This window comes from Melopsittacus undulatus, chromosome Z (assembly GCF_012275295.1).
Source record: "Melopsittacus undulatus isolate bMelUnd1 chromosome Z, bMelUnd1.mat.Z, whole genome shotgun sequence".
In the NCBI taxonomy this organism is placed as follows: domain Eukaryota; kingdom Metazoa; phylum Chordata; class Aves; order Psittaciformes; family Psittaculidae; genus Melopsittacus; species Melopsittacus undulatus.
In genome coordinates this window covers 92,211,974-92,228,857 of record NC_047557.1, presented here as the reverse complement: position 1 = coordinate 92,228,857, position 16,884 = coordinate 92,211,974, and the positions used below count along the sequence as shown (strand labels likewise).

The 16,884-nt window shown below is 44.5% G+C and overlaps 2 protein-coding genes across 3 annotated transcripts in view; one reads left to right on the top strand and one right to left on the bottom strand.

Moving 5' to 3' along the window:
• Window positions 1-14,340, top strand: part of GARRE1 (granule associated Rac and RHOG effector 1) — a 69,124-nt gene extending 54,784 nt beyond the window's left edge. Inside the window, exons 10-13 of one of the 2 annotated variants that reach the window (XM_005152180.3) lie at window positions 9,090-9,255; window positions 9,939-10,073; window positions 11,080-11,158; window positions 11,692-14,340. In XM_005152180.3, the coding sequence (XP_005152237.2) occupies window positions 9,090-9,255; window positions 9,939-10,073; window positions 11,080-11,158; window positions 11,692-12,015 (704 nt within the window). In that variant the 3' untranslated portion in view covers window positions 12,016-14,340. The remainder of the gene's footprint in view (window positions 1-9,089; window positions 9,256-9,938; window positions 10,074-11,079; window positions 11,159-11,691) is intronic. The other variant, XM_034073027.1, reaches the window with a different exon arrangement.
• A 657-nt stretch (window positions 14,341-14,997) lies between these two features.
• On the bottom strand, window positions 14,998-16,754 carry SS18L2 (SS18 like 2). Its single transcript, XM_005152181.4, has 3 exons — window positions 16,615-16,754; window positions 16,393-16,469; window positions 14,998-15,585 (listed from the first exon to the last, which is right to left on the bottom strand). The coding sequence occupies exons 1-3, from the start codon at window positions 16,681-16,683 to the stop codon at window positions 15,498-15,500; spliced, it is 234 nt and encodes a 77-aa protein (XP_005152238.1). The 5' UTR covers window positions 16,684-16,754; the 3' UTR covers window positions 14,998-15,497.
• Between the last annotated feature and the right edge of the window lie 130 nt (window positions 16,755-16,884).

Genomic DNA, 16,884 nt, shown 5'->3' with positions numbered 1-16,884 from the left:
CAGTTTAGTGTCATCAGTGAACTTGCTGAGGGTACACTCAGTTCCCTCATCCAGGTCGTTGATGAAAATATTAAACAGCACTGGTCCCAGCACCGACCCCTGAGGGACTCCAGTAGTCACAGACCTCCAGCTAGATTCTGCCCCACTGACCACAACTCTCTACTTTCTTCCTTTCAACCAGTTCTTGATGTACCTCACTACCTGATCATCAAGCCCACACTTCCTTAGCTTATCTATGAGGATGCTGTGGGAGACAGTATCAAATGCCTTACTGAAATCAAGAAAAACCACATCTACCGCTCTACCATCATCCCTCCACCTAGTTACTTCCTCATAGAAGCCTGTAAGGTTGGTCAGACATGACTTCCCCCTGGTAAAACCATGTTGGCTGTTCTTAATGACCCCCTCATCCTTGATATGCCTAGAGATAGAGTCAAGAATAAGTTGTTCCATCACCTTTCCAGGGATGGAGGTAAGGCTGACCGGTCTAATTACCCGGGTCCTCCTTCTTGCCCTTCTTACAGACTGGTGTGACATTTGCCATCCTCCAATCCTCAGGCACCTCTCCCATTTCCCACGACTTACCAAAGGTGATGGAGAGTGGCCTAGCAGTGACCTCCGCCAGCTCCCTCAGCACCCCTGGGTGTATTCCATTCAGACCCATCGATTTATAGATGTCCAGATTGCATAGCTGATCCCTAACCCAATCCTTATCTACCAAAGCAAACTTCTCCTTTGTCCTGACTCCTTCTGGGGCTATAGGAATCTGGGACCCCCAGGAAGAGTCTGCAGGAGTAAAGACAGAGGCAAAGAAGGCATTCAGCACCTCTACCATCTTTATATCCTCTGTCTCCAGTGCACCCACCTCGTTCAACAGTGGGCCTATATTTCCTCTTGCATTAGTTTTATCTGCTATGTATTTGAAGAAGCCCTTTCTATTGTCCTTAACCCGACTAGCAAGATTAAGTTCCAAGGAGGCCTCAGCTGTCCTAATTGCCTCCCTGCATCCTCTAACAACTGTCCTATATTCCTCCCAGGTGGCCAGCCCCTCTTTCCATAATCCATAGATTCTCTTTTTCCACTTGAGTTTGCCCAGCAGTTCCTTGTTTAACCACGCTGGTCTCCTGACTCCCTTACTTGATTTCCTACCCATTGGGATGCTCTGATCCTGAGCTTGGAAGAAGTGGTCCTTGAGTGCTGACCAACTATCTTGAGCCCCTTTACCACCTAGTACCCTTTCCCACGAGACTTCCCTTACCAGTTAATTGAACAGGCCAAAGTTGGCCCTTCAGAAATCCAGAACTGTGGCCTTGCTAGGTATTCTATTCCTCCCACACAGGATCCTAAACTCCACCATCTCATGGTCACTGCAGCCAAGGCTGCCATTGACCATCACCACTTCAACCAGACCCTCCTTGTTGGTGAGTACTAAATCTAGCAGCGCTCCTCTCCTAGTTGGTTTGTCCACCATTTGCATTAAGAAGTTATCATCAATGCACTGGAGGAACCTCCTAGACTATGAATGATTGGCTGTGTGAGTCTTCCAGCAAATATCAGGGTAGTTAAAATCCCCCATGAGGACCAAGGCATGTAGTCGCGAGGCTACTTTCAGTTGCCTGTAGAAAGCCTCATCAACTCCTTTGTCCTGATCAGGAGGTCTGTAATAGACCCCCATAACTGTATCACCCGTACCAGCCTGTCCCTTAATTCGTACCCACAGACATTCCACTTGCTCCTCATTTGACCCCAGACAGAAGTCGATACATTCTAGTCACTCTCTCACATGAAGAGTGATTCCACCACCTCACTTTGCTGACCTGTCTTTCCTAAAAAGGACATAGCCATCCATGACCATATTCCAGTCATGTGGGCTGTCCCACCATGTCTCTGTAATTGCCACCAGATCATAACCTTTAGACCGCACACCGACTTCTAACTCCTTCTGTTTACTCCCCATTGTGCTTGCATTGGTGTCCAGGCATTTCAGGGAGCAAGCAGAGCACGCTGATGGCACTCTCAGGAGGCAGGAAGCCTTCTGGTCTTCATTAATACTAGAACAGTGCCCCACAAGTTCAAACCCAGCTACAACCCCCTCGCACTTTGAATCTAACCTGAAGCTCTGTGAGTGAGCTCTGCTAACTCTTGCCCTAGTACCCTTTTTCACCTGCGGGACAGGGTCTAAACTATCCTTTCCCACAAATGGAACAATAGATTGATAGTCCTCCCTAGTCCACCATCTTTCAAGCCCTAGCATGTTTCTCTTGGGCTTGTCCCTAACAGGCCCAGTTAAATCCCCTCCCCCCTTCATATCTAGTTTAAAGCCCTGCTAACTCCTGCCCCAAAACCCTTTTCCCCCTCTGGGACTGGTGTATCCCACCTGCCACCAGCAAACCAGGTGTCTCATACAGGAGCCCATGATTGAAAAACCCCAAACCCTGCCTTTGGCACCAGTCACGTAGCCATACATTAATCTGCAGACTCTTCCTATTTATCTCTTCACCCTTGCTTGTAACAGGTACAGAGGCAAACACCACTTGTGCTCCAGACCCTCTAACCAGCTGTCCCAGGGCTCTGAAGTCTCTCTTCATTGCCCTTGCCCTCCTTGTAATAATTTCATCACTGCCAACCTGAAAAACCAGCGGTGGATAGTAGTCAGAGGGCTGCACTAGATCAGAGAGTTTCTTTTTAGTATCTCTAATCCGAGCCCCAGGTAGGCAGCAGACTTCCCTGTGGGATGGATCCGGTCGACAAATGGGCCCTTCTATTCCCCTCAGAAGGGAGTCACCAACCACAATTACTCTTCTTTTCTTCTTGGTTGGGGAAGTTCTAAGGCATGGGGGTGAGTGACAAGCCCTAGATGACTCACTAGATAGATGTACCTCTCCATCTTCATTTACCTGGCCCTCTAGTTCCAAGACCTCATACCTGTTATTCAGGGGCAACTGGGAAGGAGGAAGGGATTGCGAGGGTTTTCGCTTACCTCTCCAAGGAGGGACCTCCCTCCATGCATCCTTGTCCCTTAAGTTCTCTCCTTCTGTCTGATGGTAAGAGGGAAGGGGATCCATCACTTGTTCAACCACTTCCCTCTGCCCCTGCCTTAGGGTGTGGCTCCACCAATCTATTTCACTTTCGCATTCTCTGATGGCTCTCAACCTTTCTACCTCCTCCCTCAGTTCAACCACCTGCCTGAGCAGATCATTTATTTGCTCACAGCGAACACAAGCAGTGTCACTGGCTCCCTCCAACACAAGTGCCGGGCTCAGGCATTTGCTGCAGCCAGAGACCTGCACGGCCACATGTCTGCAAGAAGGCTCAGTCTGGATATCCACATTATTACTCACTACAGCTTTTGATCGTGTTGTAACCATGATCTATCTGGTTGATCCATCCATCTATGTCTCTCCACACAAACAAGCACTCCTTCCCCTCCTGCGCTCCAGGCGAGTCCTCTTGATGAGGCGGTTGTCCCACTTGCCTGCCCATGTGAACTGCTGCTCAAGCTGCCTTGACCCGCTGTGTTTGCCTGCTCTGGTCACCGTGCTCCCTGGGTAGGATTTTAACCACTCACAGTTGGTGCCACTTCTCCTGTCTCCGCCCCCGGTGAGTCAGCTCCTCACGGGAGCTGAGCTCTTGGGCAAGTCCTGTCAAGGACTTGAGGCTCCCTCTTCAGTGGCTCTTGTCGCTCTGAGGTCAGGCTCCTGGACGCTGATCTCTCCCTGCTCCACTCCGGTGTTGCAGGCGTCCTCTCACAAGCCACTCACCTCAGCATACACACACACAAAGAGACAGATAAACCTTAGTCCACGGACCATCCCTATAAAGTTCACTGAGATCATCCGATCCATGATGTTAGGCTCCATCTGTTGTAAGAATCTTTCAGGGCAGGAGAGACTGTGTGCAGTGTTGGATTACTGCCTGCTGATGACCCACACAACATGTCTGGTCTCATCAAAGTTCAGTCTTTGTTGGGGTGGCAGTTTGAAGGAAGTCAGGGTCAGTCAATGGTGGCCTGAGGACAGTTCTGGAAGACTCCTGCTGCTGGCTTTTCCTGTGACTTCATTCTCTGCTGATGATCATGACACTACATATCTTTTCAAAGCCCCAGGTGGCAGAGATGGGCATCTAACTGATGAGCTGTAGAAGTGCTACATAGCAGGCAACAGCATACAATTAAGTTAATCAGCTGTTTTCCCCTAAAATCAAATCCCCTTGAGGTACACATCGGAATTCCCCATCTTCCCGCATTACCAGGTATATCCAGGTTGTTGAGCAAGAGCAATCCCACGAGTGGGTTTGCCTTTACTTGAAGCAGGAACAACCCAGACTGTCTTACACAGCAAACGCTTTATGTGCACCACAGGAACATTATCCCCTTTTACAGTATGTAAAAGGTCTGACTGGGCTGAGCCAGCCCTGTTGGCAGATCCTCTGATAGCCTTTGGTAAATGTGTATCCCAATGTTTTAAAGACCCACCACCCATTGCTCTCAGTGTAGTTTTTAACAGCCCATTGTACCGTTCCATTTTCCCAGAGGCTGGTGCATGGTAAGGGATGTGATATACCCACTCACTGCCATGCTGTTTGCCCCAGTTCCTGAAATGAGTCCCATTGTCTGACTCAGTTCTCTCTGGGGTGCCATGTCACCACAAAATGTGTTTCACAAGGCCCAGGATAGTGTTCCGGGCAGTGGCGTGGGGCACAGCATATGTTTCCAGCCATCTGGTGGTTGCTTCCACCATGGTGAGCACATGGTGCTTGCCTTGGCAGGTTGGTAGGAGTGTGATATAACCAGTCTGCCAGGCCTCCCCATGTTTGTACTTCAGCCATCGTCCTCCATACCAGAGAGGCTTTAACCACTTGGCTTGCTTAATTGCAGCATGTATCACAGTCATGCAAAACCTGGGTAATAGTGTCCATTGTCAAGTCCACCCCTCAATCACGAGCCCATCTGTATGTTGCATCTGTCCCCTCATGGCCTGAAGTGTCATGAGCCTATCTGGCCAAAATAGATCACTTTTATGTTGCCAATCTGAGTCCATCTGAGCCACTTCAATCTTAGCAGCTTTATCCACTTGTTGGTGGTTCTGGTGTTCCTCAGTAGCCTGACACTTGTGTACAGAAGCATCTACATGGTGTACCTTCACCACCAGGTTCTGCTCCCAGGCAGTGGTATCTTGCCACAGTGCAGCAGCCCAGATGGGTTTACCTCTGCTCTGCCAGTTGCTCTGCTTCCATTGCTGCAGCCACCCCCACAAGGCATTTGCCACCATCCATGAGGCAGTGTGGAGATAGAGTACTGGCCACTTTTCTCATTCAGCAATGTCCAAGGCCAGCTGGATGGCTTTCACCTCAGCAAACTGATTCCATTCACCCTCTCCTTCAGCAGTTTCTGCAACTTGTCATTGAGGACTCCATACAGCTGCCTTCCATCTCTGATGCTTTCCCACAATACGGCAGGACCGTCAGTAAAGAAGACATACTGCTTTTCACTTTCTGACAGTTTACTACATGGTGGGGCCTCTTTAGCATACATCACCTCCTCCTCTGGTGACATTCCAAAATCTTTGTTCTCTGGCCAGTCCATGATGACTTCTAGAATTCCTGGATGACTGGGATTTCCTGCTTGAGCTTGTTGTGTAATTAGTGCAGCGATTTACTCCATGTAGCATCGGTTGCATGATGTGTAGAGACCCTGCCTTTGAACATCTAGCCCAGCACGGGCAACTGGGGTGCCAGGAGGAGCTGTGCTTCAGTGCCAATCACTTCCGAAGCAGCTCAAACCCCTTCATAGGCTGCCAGTATCTCTTTCTCCGTTGGGGTATAGCTGGCCTCAGATCCGCTCTATCCCTGACTCCAAGAGCCGAGGGATCTACCTCAGGTCTCCCCTGGAGCTTTCTGCCAGAGGCTCCAGGTGGGACCATTCTCCCCGCTGTGGTGTAGAGCACATTTGTCACATCTGGCCAGGTCCAGACTGGTCCAAGGGTTACTTCATGAACTATCTCTTGTTTAAGTTGCTCGAAGGCTGGTTGTTGCTCAGGGCCCCATTTAAAATCATTCTTCTTCTGGGTCACCTGATAGAGAGGGCTTACAATCAAACTAATTTGGGATGTGCATTCTCCAGAACCCCATAGCACCCAAGAAAGCTCGTGTTTCTTTCCTATTAGTTGGTGCAGACATTGCTGTTACCTTGTTGATCACATCTGTAGGAATCTGGCAACATCCGTCTTGCCATTTTATTCCCCAGAACTGAATCTCTCGTGCATGTCCCTTGTCCTTACTCCTTATTATGGCAAAACCGGCTTTCAGCAGGATTTGGATTATTTTCCTCCCTTTCTCAAAGACTTCTTCTGCTGTATCACCCCACACAATAATGTCATCAATGTACTGCAGGTGTTCTGGAGCTTGCCCCTGTTCCAGTGCAGTCTGGATCAGTCCATGGCAGATGGAAAGGCTGTGTTTGCAGCCCTGGGGCAGTCGGCTCCAAGTGTACTGGACGCCCCTCCGAGTAAAAGCAAATACTGTGGCCTGCACTCTGCTGCCAAAAGAATTGAGAAAAATGCCTTGGCAATATCAGTCATGGCATACCACTTGGCTGCCTTTGACTCCAGTTCACACTGAAGTTCTAGCATGTCCAGTACGGCAGCACTCAGCAGTGGTGTCACTTCCTTCAGGCCATGATAGTCTACTGTTAAGTCTCCACTCTCCATTAGGCTTTCACGCTGGCCATATGGAGCTATTAAAGGGTGAGTGGGTCCTGCCGATCACTCCCTGACTCTCCAGTCTATGGATCAGCTTATGGATGGGAATCGGGGAGTCTCAGTTGGTACGATATTGCTGCTGGTGCTCTGCTGTGGTCATGACTGGCACTTGTTCTTTGACCTTCAGCAACCTCACAACAGAAGGATCCTCTGAGAGACCAGGCAAGGTGGACAGCCGCTCAGTTTCCTGTCTTCACAGCAGCAATAGCAAAAGCCCATTGGTACCCTTTTGGGTGTTTGAAGTACCCTCTCCCACTTAGCAACAACTAAAACATCAGTGTGTTATTAGCATTGTTCTTAGACTAAAGCTGAAACACAGCACTGCACCAGCTACTAAAGATTAAAAATAACTGTTCCAGCTGAACCCAGGACAAGTTTATAAAGCAAAAATAGACAGCGTATTTATGTTATCAAAAGCTTCTTAACAATTTCAAGTCTGAAATAGCATCATTTTATTTAAATGTACTTACGCTCTATACTTAAGGAAGATTACAGCGTTTAAGGATAAAATTATTTTCGCCATGTGCCAAATACATGTATAGGAAGGACTGGCATTTCTAGCATTTTGAATCTGTTATATTTTTTTGAGGTTTTTCTTTTTATTTTTATAAAGCTGCTTGTTCCATTGGATGGAAATGGTGAATACCAAGGACTTTGAAAGTGATAATTTGGAAGGGTGACTTACTCAAGTTGATAAATGGTGCTGTCAATTAAGACATACGTTCCTACAGTAGAAGTGATAAGTAAACAGTATTTTCCACAGGTCTGGGGTTTAAAAAACTCAACAAAAACTTCCAATCAAGTAGACTTTTCCATTGGAAATACAGCTTTTCTTCATGTAACCTGCCAAGTTGAGCTGTGATGTAGGCGTTTTCAATTTAAGCTGTAGTTAATGCAGCACAGAAAGCTTCAAAACACAAAACACTTGTTCATTTCCAGACTTTCCTGGGACTTTGTACATTTCTCATTTGAAACAAATGGCACTACTTTTTTGATAAATACTTTTAGAGCCTGAAAATGGTTTCTTTTCAGGTGCAAATCTGATTATAAAGGATTTTAGAAATTGATGGCCTTTCATGTCAAAGGCTTTTGGCAGTGGCCAGAAATGTTCTGCAGTACTTTATAATTTGTGGGAATATTTGGTTCTGACAGCTGTCAGATAGCTCAGTCCCTTGCTCACATAAAAAAGAATGTGTAGAAACAGTTATTTTCTTCAGTGTCATTTGAATTTGCACCCACCAAAACAGGGTGAGGCTGTTTTCTGAATGTGCCAGGTGAAAATGAGGAAACTTTTCTCCTGAATGCTGAATTCGGTGTAGGGAAGCTATCATACGGAAGACTGATTTGCTGCTTTGAGCTGTGCATGCTTGGTGAATATTCTTCAGTCTCCACTCTTAATTTAAAACTGAGACCAGCAAACCAACAGCTCTGCACTTCCTGCTGCAATTACTGTGCATGCAGTCTAGACATTTTCCATAGATCCAGTCAGATTGCAAAGTTTTCCCTCAGGGGAGGAGTGGGGAGAAGGGCAAAAAGAAAAATAAGCTGTGGAAACTCAATTACACTGACTCACAACAGCATTCTTTTTAATACAACAATTACTGGCTGTGATCAGTTGAGCATTTAAATCACTTTGGGATTAAGGCTTTTGCTGTCTGCTCAAGGTCATTCTGATCACTTGTCAGATGCTTGGGACACATAAAGCCTTTTAAGACAGGAAGAATTTTTAAGAATGACTGCTTTTTTCTCTGTACACATCAATCTTACTCTAAAATATCTTGCAGGTCAGGATCAGAATGGGGTTCAACTTGCTGTCTAGTCTTTGTAGGAAGCAGGCAATTTGTGGGCTTTCTGTTCTAATATGTTCAATCTGAGATACTGATTTCTCAGAGTAAGCAGGGTCACAGTATAGCTGGAAATCATATTACAGTCTGGAATCAACTACAGTAATTGGTATGTTCCTTCTCTCCAAGCTTGGTAGATGTACAGGCTTTAATTACATCAGCATCTGCTGATGGGATGTTGCACCTTTCAGTGTATGGACATGATCATAGTGACAAATACTATTTCCCTGATGGAAGGCAAGGGGCAGGTGTACTTCCATGTGAGATTATTCAGTATGTATGGATGTTTCTTTACTGCTCTATAAAGAAGTAAAGAGATACCAACTATCTATAAAGAGGTATCAACTCTTGTGTGGCATTTGTAATCTGTGAGGGAATTATTTTCTGTTGGTGGGATATGGTCAGGCCTAAAGGATTAAATGAGGGAGGTAACTGCAGTAGAAACAGCTGAATGTCAGCAACTGATTTCTTGGTTTCTTTTGTTTAGTTGGCTCTGACCCAGAATTTGCCCGCTATGTTGCTGGGGTCAACCAGGCTATGCAACAGAAAAGGCAAGCACAGCATGTTCGTCGCCCAAGCAACACGCGTAGCAACTGGCCTCTCCCTGATGATCCTCATAAAACCTGGCCCTTTCCGGAGTATTTCACAGAAGGGTAAGATTTGGAAGGTTATGCATTTCTATTGTATGTGAATCTGTTTTACTCACCAACTTGGCAGAATGTGGGATTGTTGGGTGTTTTTTCCAATTACTGCTGCATCTGTGAAAGCTGCACTTCATTATGTTGAGTGAGAAATCTGAGCCCTTCTTGCTTTGCTGATACGAGGCACTGACATTTGTTTGATGTTTCCTTTACAACAGTGGAATGTATACTGACTTTGACTTGAACAGAGGAAATCAGGAATTTATAGCACAGATTTATTCAGAATTCTCTTATTTCAGCATTTTGAAAACCTTTGAGACCTAGTTTTGATGAAAAATGATGCTGTTGAAGTTGTAGTACCTGACTGAATTCAGCTTTCCAGATTCTAGCCACTCAGCCTTGCTATACTATAAGGCAGGTACCTTACAGCAAGTACATTAGTAGTTCTTTATCACTTCTGTTTATCACAACAGAAGCATTTCAAGATTCTCTGTCCATTTGTCCTTACTTGGAAGTAAGTGAGAGCTATTTGTATTACAAATTTAATTTTACAGATTTTACATTTTACAAAGTACTGAAATGTCTTAGTGCTGTGAGGTATCACCAGTGACTAACATTCAGCATAACTTTGCAGGGCTCACAATCTGGACCAGGCACTACAAATACAAGAGCTAACACAAGTCTTTGTCTTGCAGTGATGTAACAAATAGTTGGTCTGGTACTCAAGGAGACTCAGCCAGCTCAAGTGATGAGACCTCTTCAGCTAATGGGGATAGTTTGTTCTCGATGTTCTCAGGGCCAGACCTTGTTGCTGCTGTAAAGCAGAGAAGGTGAGCAAAGTGAACATAAAGATGTATTGCTTCATAAGGGTTCTTTTTGTGATAATTTCATTTCAGTAGCCACACAAAGGGAATCTGTGCTAATGAGATGAAGATATAGCAATGTCTGTGTGTGTACTACACTGATGATATTGGTCAGTGTACAGTGTATCTGACCTTAACACTCCCACATTGCATTATATTAGTAGCTGTCTCCTTATACAAACTGGCACCTGTGCAAATAGCCAGTTGCCAGCTGAAATTCAGCATGTCTAGGAAAGAATGGACACTCTCCTTCTTACAGGCGAATCTGCCTTGGATGGATGCCAGTTCTTTCTGAACTACTGAGGCATTAGAGATATCTTTGAATTGGCTTTCCAAACTGACTACAGTTCAGAACAAACATGCATACCCAAAGTCAAAACACCCAAAACCGAGCAGATTTTGCAGAATGCACATGTGAAGGACTTCTGTTTGCTGTTGGGTATTAGGTCACAGATTTAAACCAAAGGTAGAACACTTGCTCTTCAGTAAATTCACTGTGCTTCAGCAGATGTTTCACTTGCTCAGCTGTTTCTTTTGTCTTGTCTGTAAAGTTATTTCAGAAAAAATACATTAAAAAAGCAAACCAAATAAAAAACCCAAACCCACAAAAAACAAGCAGATAAAAGAAAAAAGGAAATTTATTTCTTACTGTGAGATCTCTTCAAAGTGGGCAAAAGCCTAGCACATACTCCTTTCACCTGTAGAAATATGTATACATATTGCTGAAGCTGTAGCTCAAAGAACTACTGCACTGTCAAGCCTCTGACAGTGTTCAGTAATGAATTTCTTTCTGCTTTGCTTCTCCTACCTGTACTGAGCAGACATGAAACAAGACTGAATGTCAGTACACATTCTAAGCTGTCAGAGATGACAGAATGAAGCTGCAGAATGGTATATGACAGTGGGAGATTAATGGGGATGACTCATTTAAAAAGTAAAATAATAAAGTAAATTTTACTGTCTTTCTGGGCAGAAAACACAGTAGTGGTGAACAGGAACCTAGCACACTACCGTCACCACCTCTCCTTTCTGCAGCAGATGACCGTAACCAGGTAAGCTAAGAATGGCTTTGCTTAGTCATTTTTCCTATTTGCATTTAGGGGTGGTTCACACTAGGAGGACAACTAGAATAGCATCTCCAGATAGCTTAGCTAAAACCCAGACCATCAGCACAGTAATACTAGATGCTTTTATCAAAGTTACCAGGTTTAAATACTAACAATTCAAGTTAAGCTGAGAGGAAACACAATTTTAATTGTACAGAGAAAACTGAAGTACCACTAGATTTATTACCTGTCTTGCTAGAAAATTTGACTTGGAACAGGACTACTATGTGCAAAGCAAATGTGAATAAAAAGGTTTTTCAATAGGGAGGTGCTTTAAGGATCAGGAGTGTTATATCTGTATCAGTTCTGCTTTCCAACATAACTTTATCTTCTGAAATGTCTAAAGGAGGGGATGATAGTGTGATGTGTTAAATATTGTCACAAAGAAAGTGTTTTGTTATTGGAAAAAGCAACAAGCAAAAAAAAAACCCAAGCCAAAACCCCACATATCCCAAACCCAACTGATGTTGTTTTCTCAGGATAATAAGACTAAGACCTGGCCTCCCAAGGCACCCTGGCAGCATACAGCCTCTGTCACAAACACACTACCTGGTCAAAGTACATCTTTGTATCCTATGAGCAGCCCTGTCAGCCAGTGGAGCGACACGATGCAGATCCTGCAGTCACCAATGTGGGCAGCAGCCAACAACTGTGCTCCAGCAGCAGGACTTTCCTCTAACTTTGCCTATGCGCAGCAGCAGCAGCAATCACAGCAGGCTTCCCAGCACAAACAGATGAATAAGGGCTTTAAATCTTTCCCAGTGAAGCATGAACGCAGACCGTCTTACCTGCATCAGTACTGACTGCTTCTCACGTTGGGAAATGCAGCACAGGGCCAAACATAAATTACCTGTACTTTGTTTCACAAGTGTGTATTGGCTATATCCTGTTTATCTCATTAAATACAGAACTGAGGGGATTCGTGTGAGATATGCAAACTCTTGAATTCTGATTTACAGTGCTGAGCAAACATGGCCAATATGTTTGTTTGATGTATATGAAGCAGCCCAAAACTGTGATGTAGAAATGCTTTTGAAAATGTGTATATTGCCTTTACTTTCAAAATTTTTTTTTATTTTTTTTTTAAGAACTGCTGAAGGACTACCATACAAGAAACACTGTATTTTATAGCTATTTTTCATATAGATTTATAGTTAAACATCTTACTGAAACACATTGAGTATGTTGAAGCAAATATATAGTGGTCACTCTGCTCAACACTGTGTTTAAATTTCTAACAGCCAAGCTGTAAAGCCTTTTCAATTCTCTGTAAATGGCCTGTGGGCAGCTCTTTTTAAGTGAAGTGCAGCAGCTTTGTGTGTGCCACACAAGTGTGTTCATGGTGAGCCTGTTGCAGAAACATTGTGAAATTGAGTTTTGTGGTAGTTTCCTTACTCTTAAGTAAAGATCCGCAACAGAACCACTCAAGCTTGTGTCACAAATGTTACCTGAGCTGCTTAAAGTAGATGGCATCTGTGTGGATAATAAGACACTGGTTTTCAAACAGATACACAGTTTCTTACTGCTTTGTTTTGCCAAAGGCATATCCACACAGTGCTTCTTAAACATGCGAAAGTATAGCTGAAAAGACTACTTGCATATATTTAAAGTCTTATTTCAGATGCTACAGTTGAATAAAAATTGTGAGCTGGCTCAGAAGATACTAAACTGAAATGTGGGGTAGCAGTTAGTTAAAAAAACATTATTTTTTTTTAAAGGATAAAGTAATTATTTGCAGTCAATGTGTGCCATTAAGTGAACCTGTGGAATTAGGAATAATCTTCCAACCAAAGTGGATCCATGAGAGTGACTGGTGCTTAAAAATTGAAGAACAATGGGAAATATATGTATAGCTATCCCACTGTATATTAACTGAGATTACAGAGGATTCTTTATATAGTTAGAGCTTATTTAAATTTTCATATTTCATCTTTGAAAGAGTCTAAAAACCACAATATTTTCTGGTATAAGAGTTTTGACAGTATTAATCTTATTTTTGTATTTTTCTTAAGTCATATCATTCTAATACGTTAACTACTAGTAAAATGGATTATTAGTTCTAACAACATAATTTTTCAATGAAGATAAAGCACATTTGTTGGTTTTGGTTTTACAAACTAAGTACATCTATATCTAAAGATACCAAAAAATAAATACATTATATCAGTATACAAAACACTAAAACTATTAAACATGTGGGTATTTAAAACCCATCCACCTTTTCTGTTTGTTCGGTGATGGGCTGTATTAGCAGGCCCTGATTGTTACCTTTTGTGCTGTTTGAGGATGCCAATGTTGCCTGTATTTATGATATTGTCACCATGTTTTCTGAAACTTCATACTTACCATGTTTACAAAGATTTGTTTGCTGTACATAGACTTTTTACAGTAATGTGCTTTGCACAATCAGTGTGGCTTCTGTCTGTAAATTGTTTATGGTCTGTACTACTATGATTTTGAAAACCCTCTGCTGAAAATGTTAGTGCTTATTTAACTTGATGAATGGTTTTGAGTTTCCTAAACCTTGTCATTTAGAGCTAATATTAAACCCTAAATTTGGTTGTACTTACTGGTTATTCATACTAAGACCAAAATGGAAGTTAATGAAAATACTTAATTTTGAACTTTTTCTAACAAGTGCCAAAATTATTGCTATAGTTTTTGCAGTTTGTTCATAATGACAAATGCTGGCAAGTTTCTGGACTTACAGAAGTGAATTGCGAAAACAAAGCAAGTCTGTCTGCATTTTGACCACGTAGGTGCTACTCTGTCCTTTGCTTTCATCATTCTGAACACTGGTAATTTTAAGAATTGTTGCACTTGGCAAATGAGTCTTGCCATTAAACTTCACTTACACTGCCAAGTGCAAGGGTTTGGTGCTTAGTTAACTTACCCTTATTGCAGTGCTTCTTGTGAATAGCTAATGCTTCTGAACTGGAACTGTACATTTTGTATTTTAAAGCTTCTGTAAAAGTAAACTATTTGCTTTATTAAAGATACACATTTAATAGGTCATACCTGTTTAAAATATGCACCTTGCTGAAAATGAGCAGCACCTTAAACTGTAATTTTGGTTTGTAAACAAAGATCTTATTTCATTAACATGGGATTATTTAACCGCTTGAAAATTGTCAACTGCCTACTTACTGACTCATCGTATAAAAATGAACTTTATGCACTGTACAATTTGAAGCATCTTTAAGGCTACCTTTTCAAGTAGAATGCACTGACAAACATGATATAGAAAATGAGAATGTTATAGAAAATGCCTTAGCAGTCTTTGAACAAGCAGTACTGATGAACATACTGTGTTACCTGAGCTTTTAGGAATCACGAGTAAACAACCTTGATGGTAGTGAGCAAACTGTACACTTCCCCCAGCTAAGTCTGGTAGTTTAGCTTATGTCTGTCATGCCATTCAAATGCAGTATCTATATGAGGTGTGCAAACTGTGCTCTTTCTGGGTGAGAGTACCCAAGTGTACAGTGGACCATAAATGCTGACAAACATGCAGGAAGCGTACAAGTCCATTGTGTTTATGCAAGAATTTACTTGTTTACAGAGTCTACAGTACAGAGCATTTCAAGCAAAAAGGAAAAGCCTTGACACAACTAGGGCAAACACACAGCCTTCTCTCACTGGAATAAAGGCTCAATTTCTCCCTTGCACCCCACTGCCACGTTATGCAACAGTCTCACCCTTCCTAGGGACATTAACATTTCTGCTTCACGACATCACTGACCTGCTCCTTTGTTAATGTGCTACATTAATCCAGAAATACATTATTATTTATAAATAACATCTTTATTAAGTTCTTACAGTACAAGGTACAAGACAGTCTTCTGCTTGCATCTATGGCAATAAATGACTGGCTATGTTGTGTTGGAGGTAGAAATTATCCAGTTTAATGCTTCCCTGTTATTGTACAATCTTAGTCATGAAAGCCTCTGCTTCAAGAGATTGCACAGGGCCTCCAAGGCCCCTGTGGTAGCACTGTCCTTACCACCAGGCTATGTTCAGTAGTACACTACATGTAGTTTTTCAGAGGGGAAACGAAACAGGACTATGACAATTATCACCCTTAAGAAGTTCTGCTTACAGAAAAAGGGAAGAAACTAGCCTAATATTACATTAAAAGCCACATTCACATTTTCAACATAAACGCATGGATGCCTTTTTACCTGCCTGTCAAGACCACACCTTCTCAGCTCATAAAAGCAGGACTCTAAACTAAGTAGTTCTACAGATGGTTAAAGTATCCCTGCTTGTGTCCAGGTACATGCAGTCACTCTGTGGTCTTCTGTGTGCTGTGTGGCGTCGCATCAGCAATTGTAGCTAAATAAATGAGGTTTCTGTGCAGGATATGCTGGTACCTATGAGAGGAAAAAACAAATCTGGGAAACGTGTTCTTTTCTAGCAAGCTACCAACACTTCAAGAGTCACCTCTGTAATCTGATAAAGATTTGCTCTTAGGAAAAGAAACAGCAAACTATGAAAATAACAAAAAAATGAGGGCAAACACTTCTATATCAATTTTTTCTTCAAATGCCCAGAATGCTGCACTGAACTGCACTGTGTAACCAGGTATGTGCTTCAAACCGACTCTGACAGCAAACACCTACATTAAGTTCTTTCTGTGGTCAATACTGAAAAGATGCAGAGCTCCAGGAAGCGGCCCAGGGTAGGAGATGGCGCAGTTCCACTGCTGGGCAGGCCTGACAGTGCAGCCAGCACAAAAGCCGGCTGGGCGCTGCCAACCTGCTCGTCCTGGAGGTCCCCTGCAAGTTCAGGCAGAGCCGAGCTGCTGCACTGACACAAGCTGACGACGCTCGCTACCTGCAAATACCACTCGGTGTACTTCACACACCGGCGGCGCGGAGGAGCTTGGCCATACCAGCACCGTTCTCATACCAGCACAGATCAGCAGAAAGGAGCAGGTATCAGATTCACTCTATGCAGTGGTTTCGCTTCACAGCTCCGTGAAAGCGATTTTTGGGAAGCCTCCTAGGCAGCACAACCGCACTTTACTAACACAGGAGAGCTCTGGAGAGCGGGAACCGTTTCACTCCCGTCAGGAATGTGCGGCCCGCGAAGCTCTCGAGGCTCGGGCTGTCCCGGAGGAGGCCGGGACGGGGGGTATCAGCGCCTGCGCGGCGCCCGCGGTGTCTCGGCTCACTTACTGCACGCAGTCGGTGGCCCGGCCCTTGCTCTGGTACTCCACGATGCACCGGATCAACTGGTCGTTCTCCTCCAGCAGCTAGGGCACAGGAGCGCGCCGTCACAGCCCGCCGCGGCTCGCTACCGCCCCACAGCCAAGGCCAGCAGGGCCAGCTCTACCTCAGCCGAGTCGTGAGGCCTGTGCCGCCCCCACGGCCCCCGCGGCCCCCAGGGCCAGCACTCACCCGCTGCAGCGTCTCCTGGTTCACCTCCGTCTTCCCGCGCAGCCGCTCCGGTACGAACGCCACCGACATGGCCCTGCCGCCGCCTCGCCCAAGGGCTGACGGGAACAGACGGCCGCCACCGGCCCCGCCCCCCGCAGGCTCCCATTGGCTCTGAGGGGCTGGCGGACGCCGCTCGCCTTGGCACGTCCGTTGTGCGGAGGGAGGCGTGGCCTCGGCCGGCTCTCCCTCCTACCCCTCTCGCTGGCGCGCTGTGAGCCGCCCCGTGAGCCG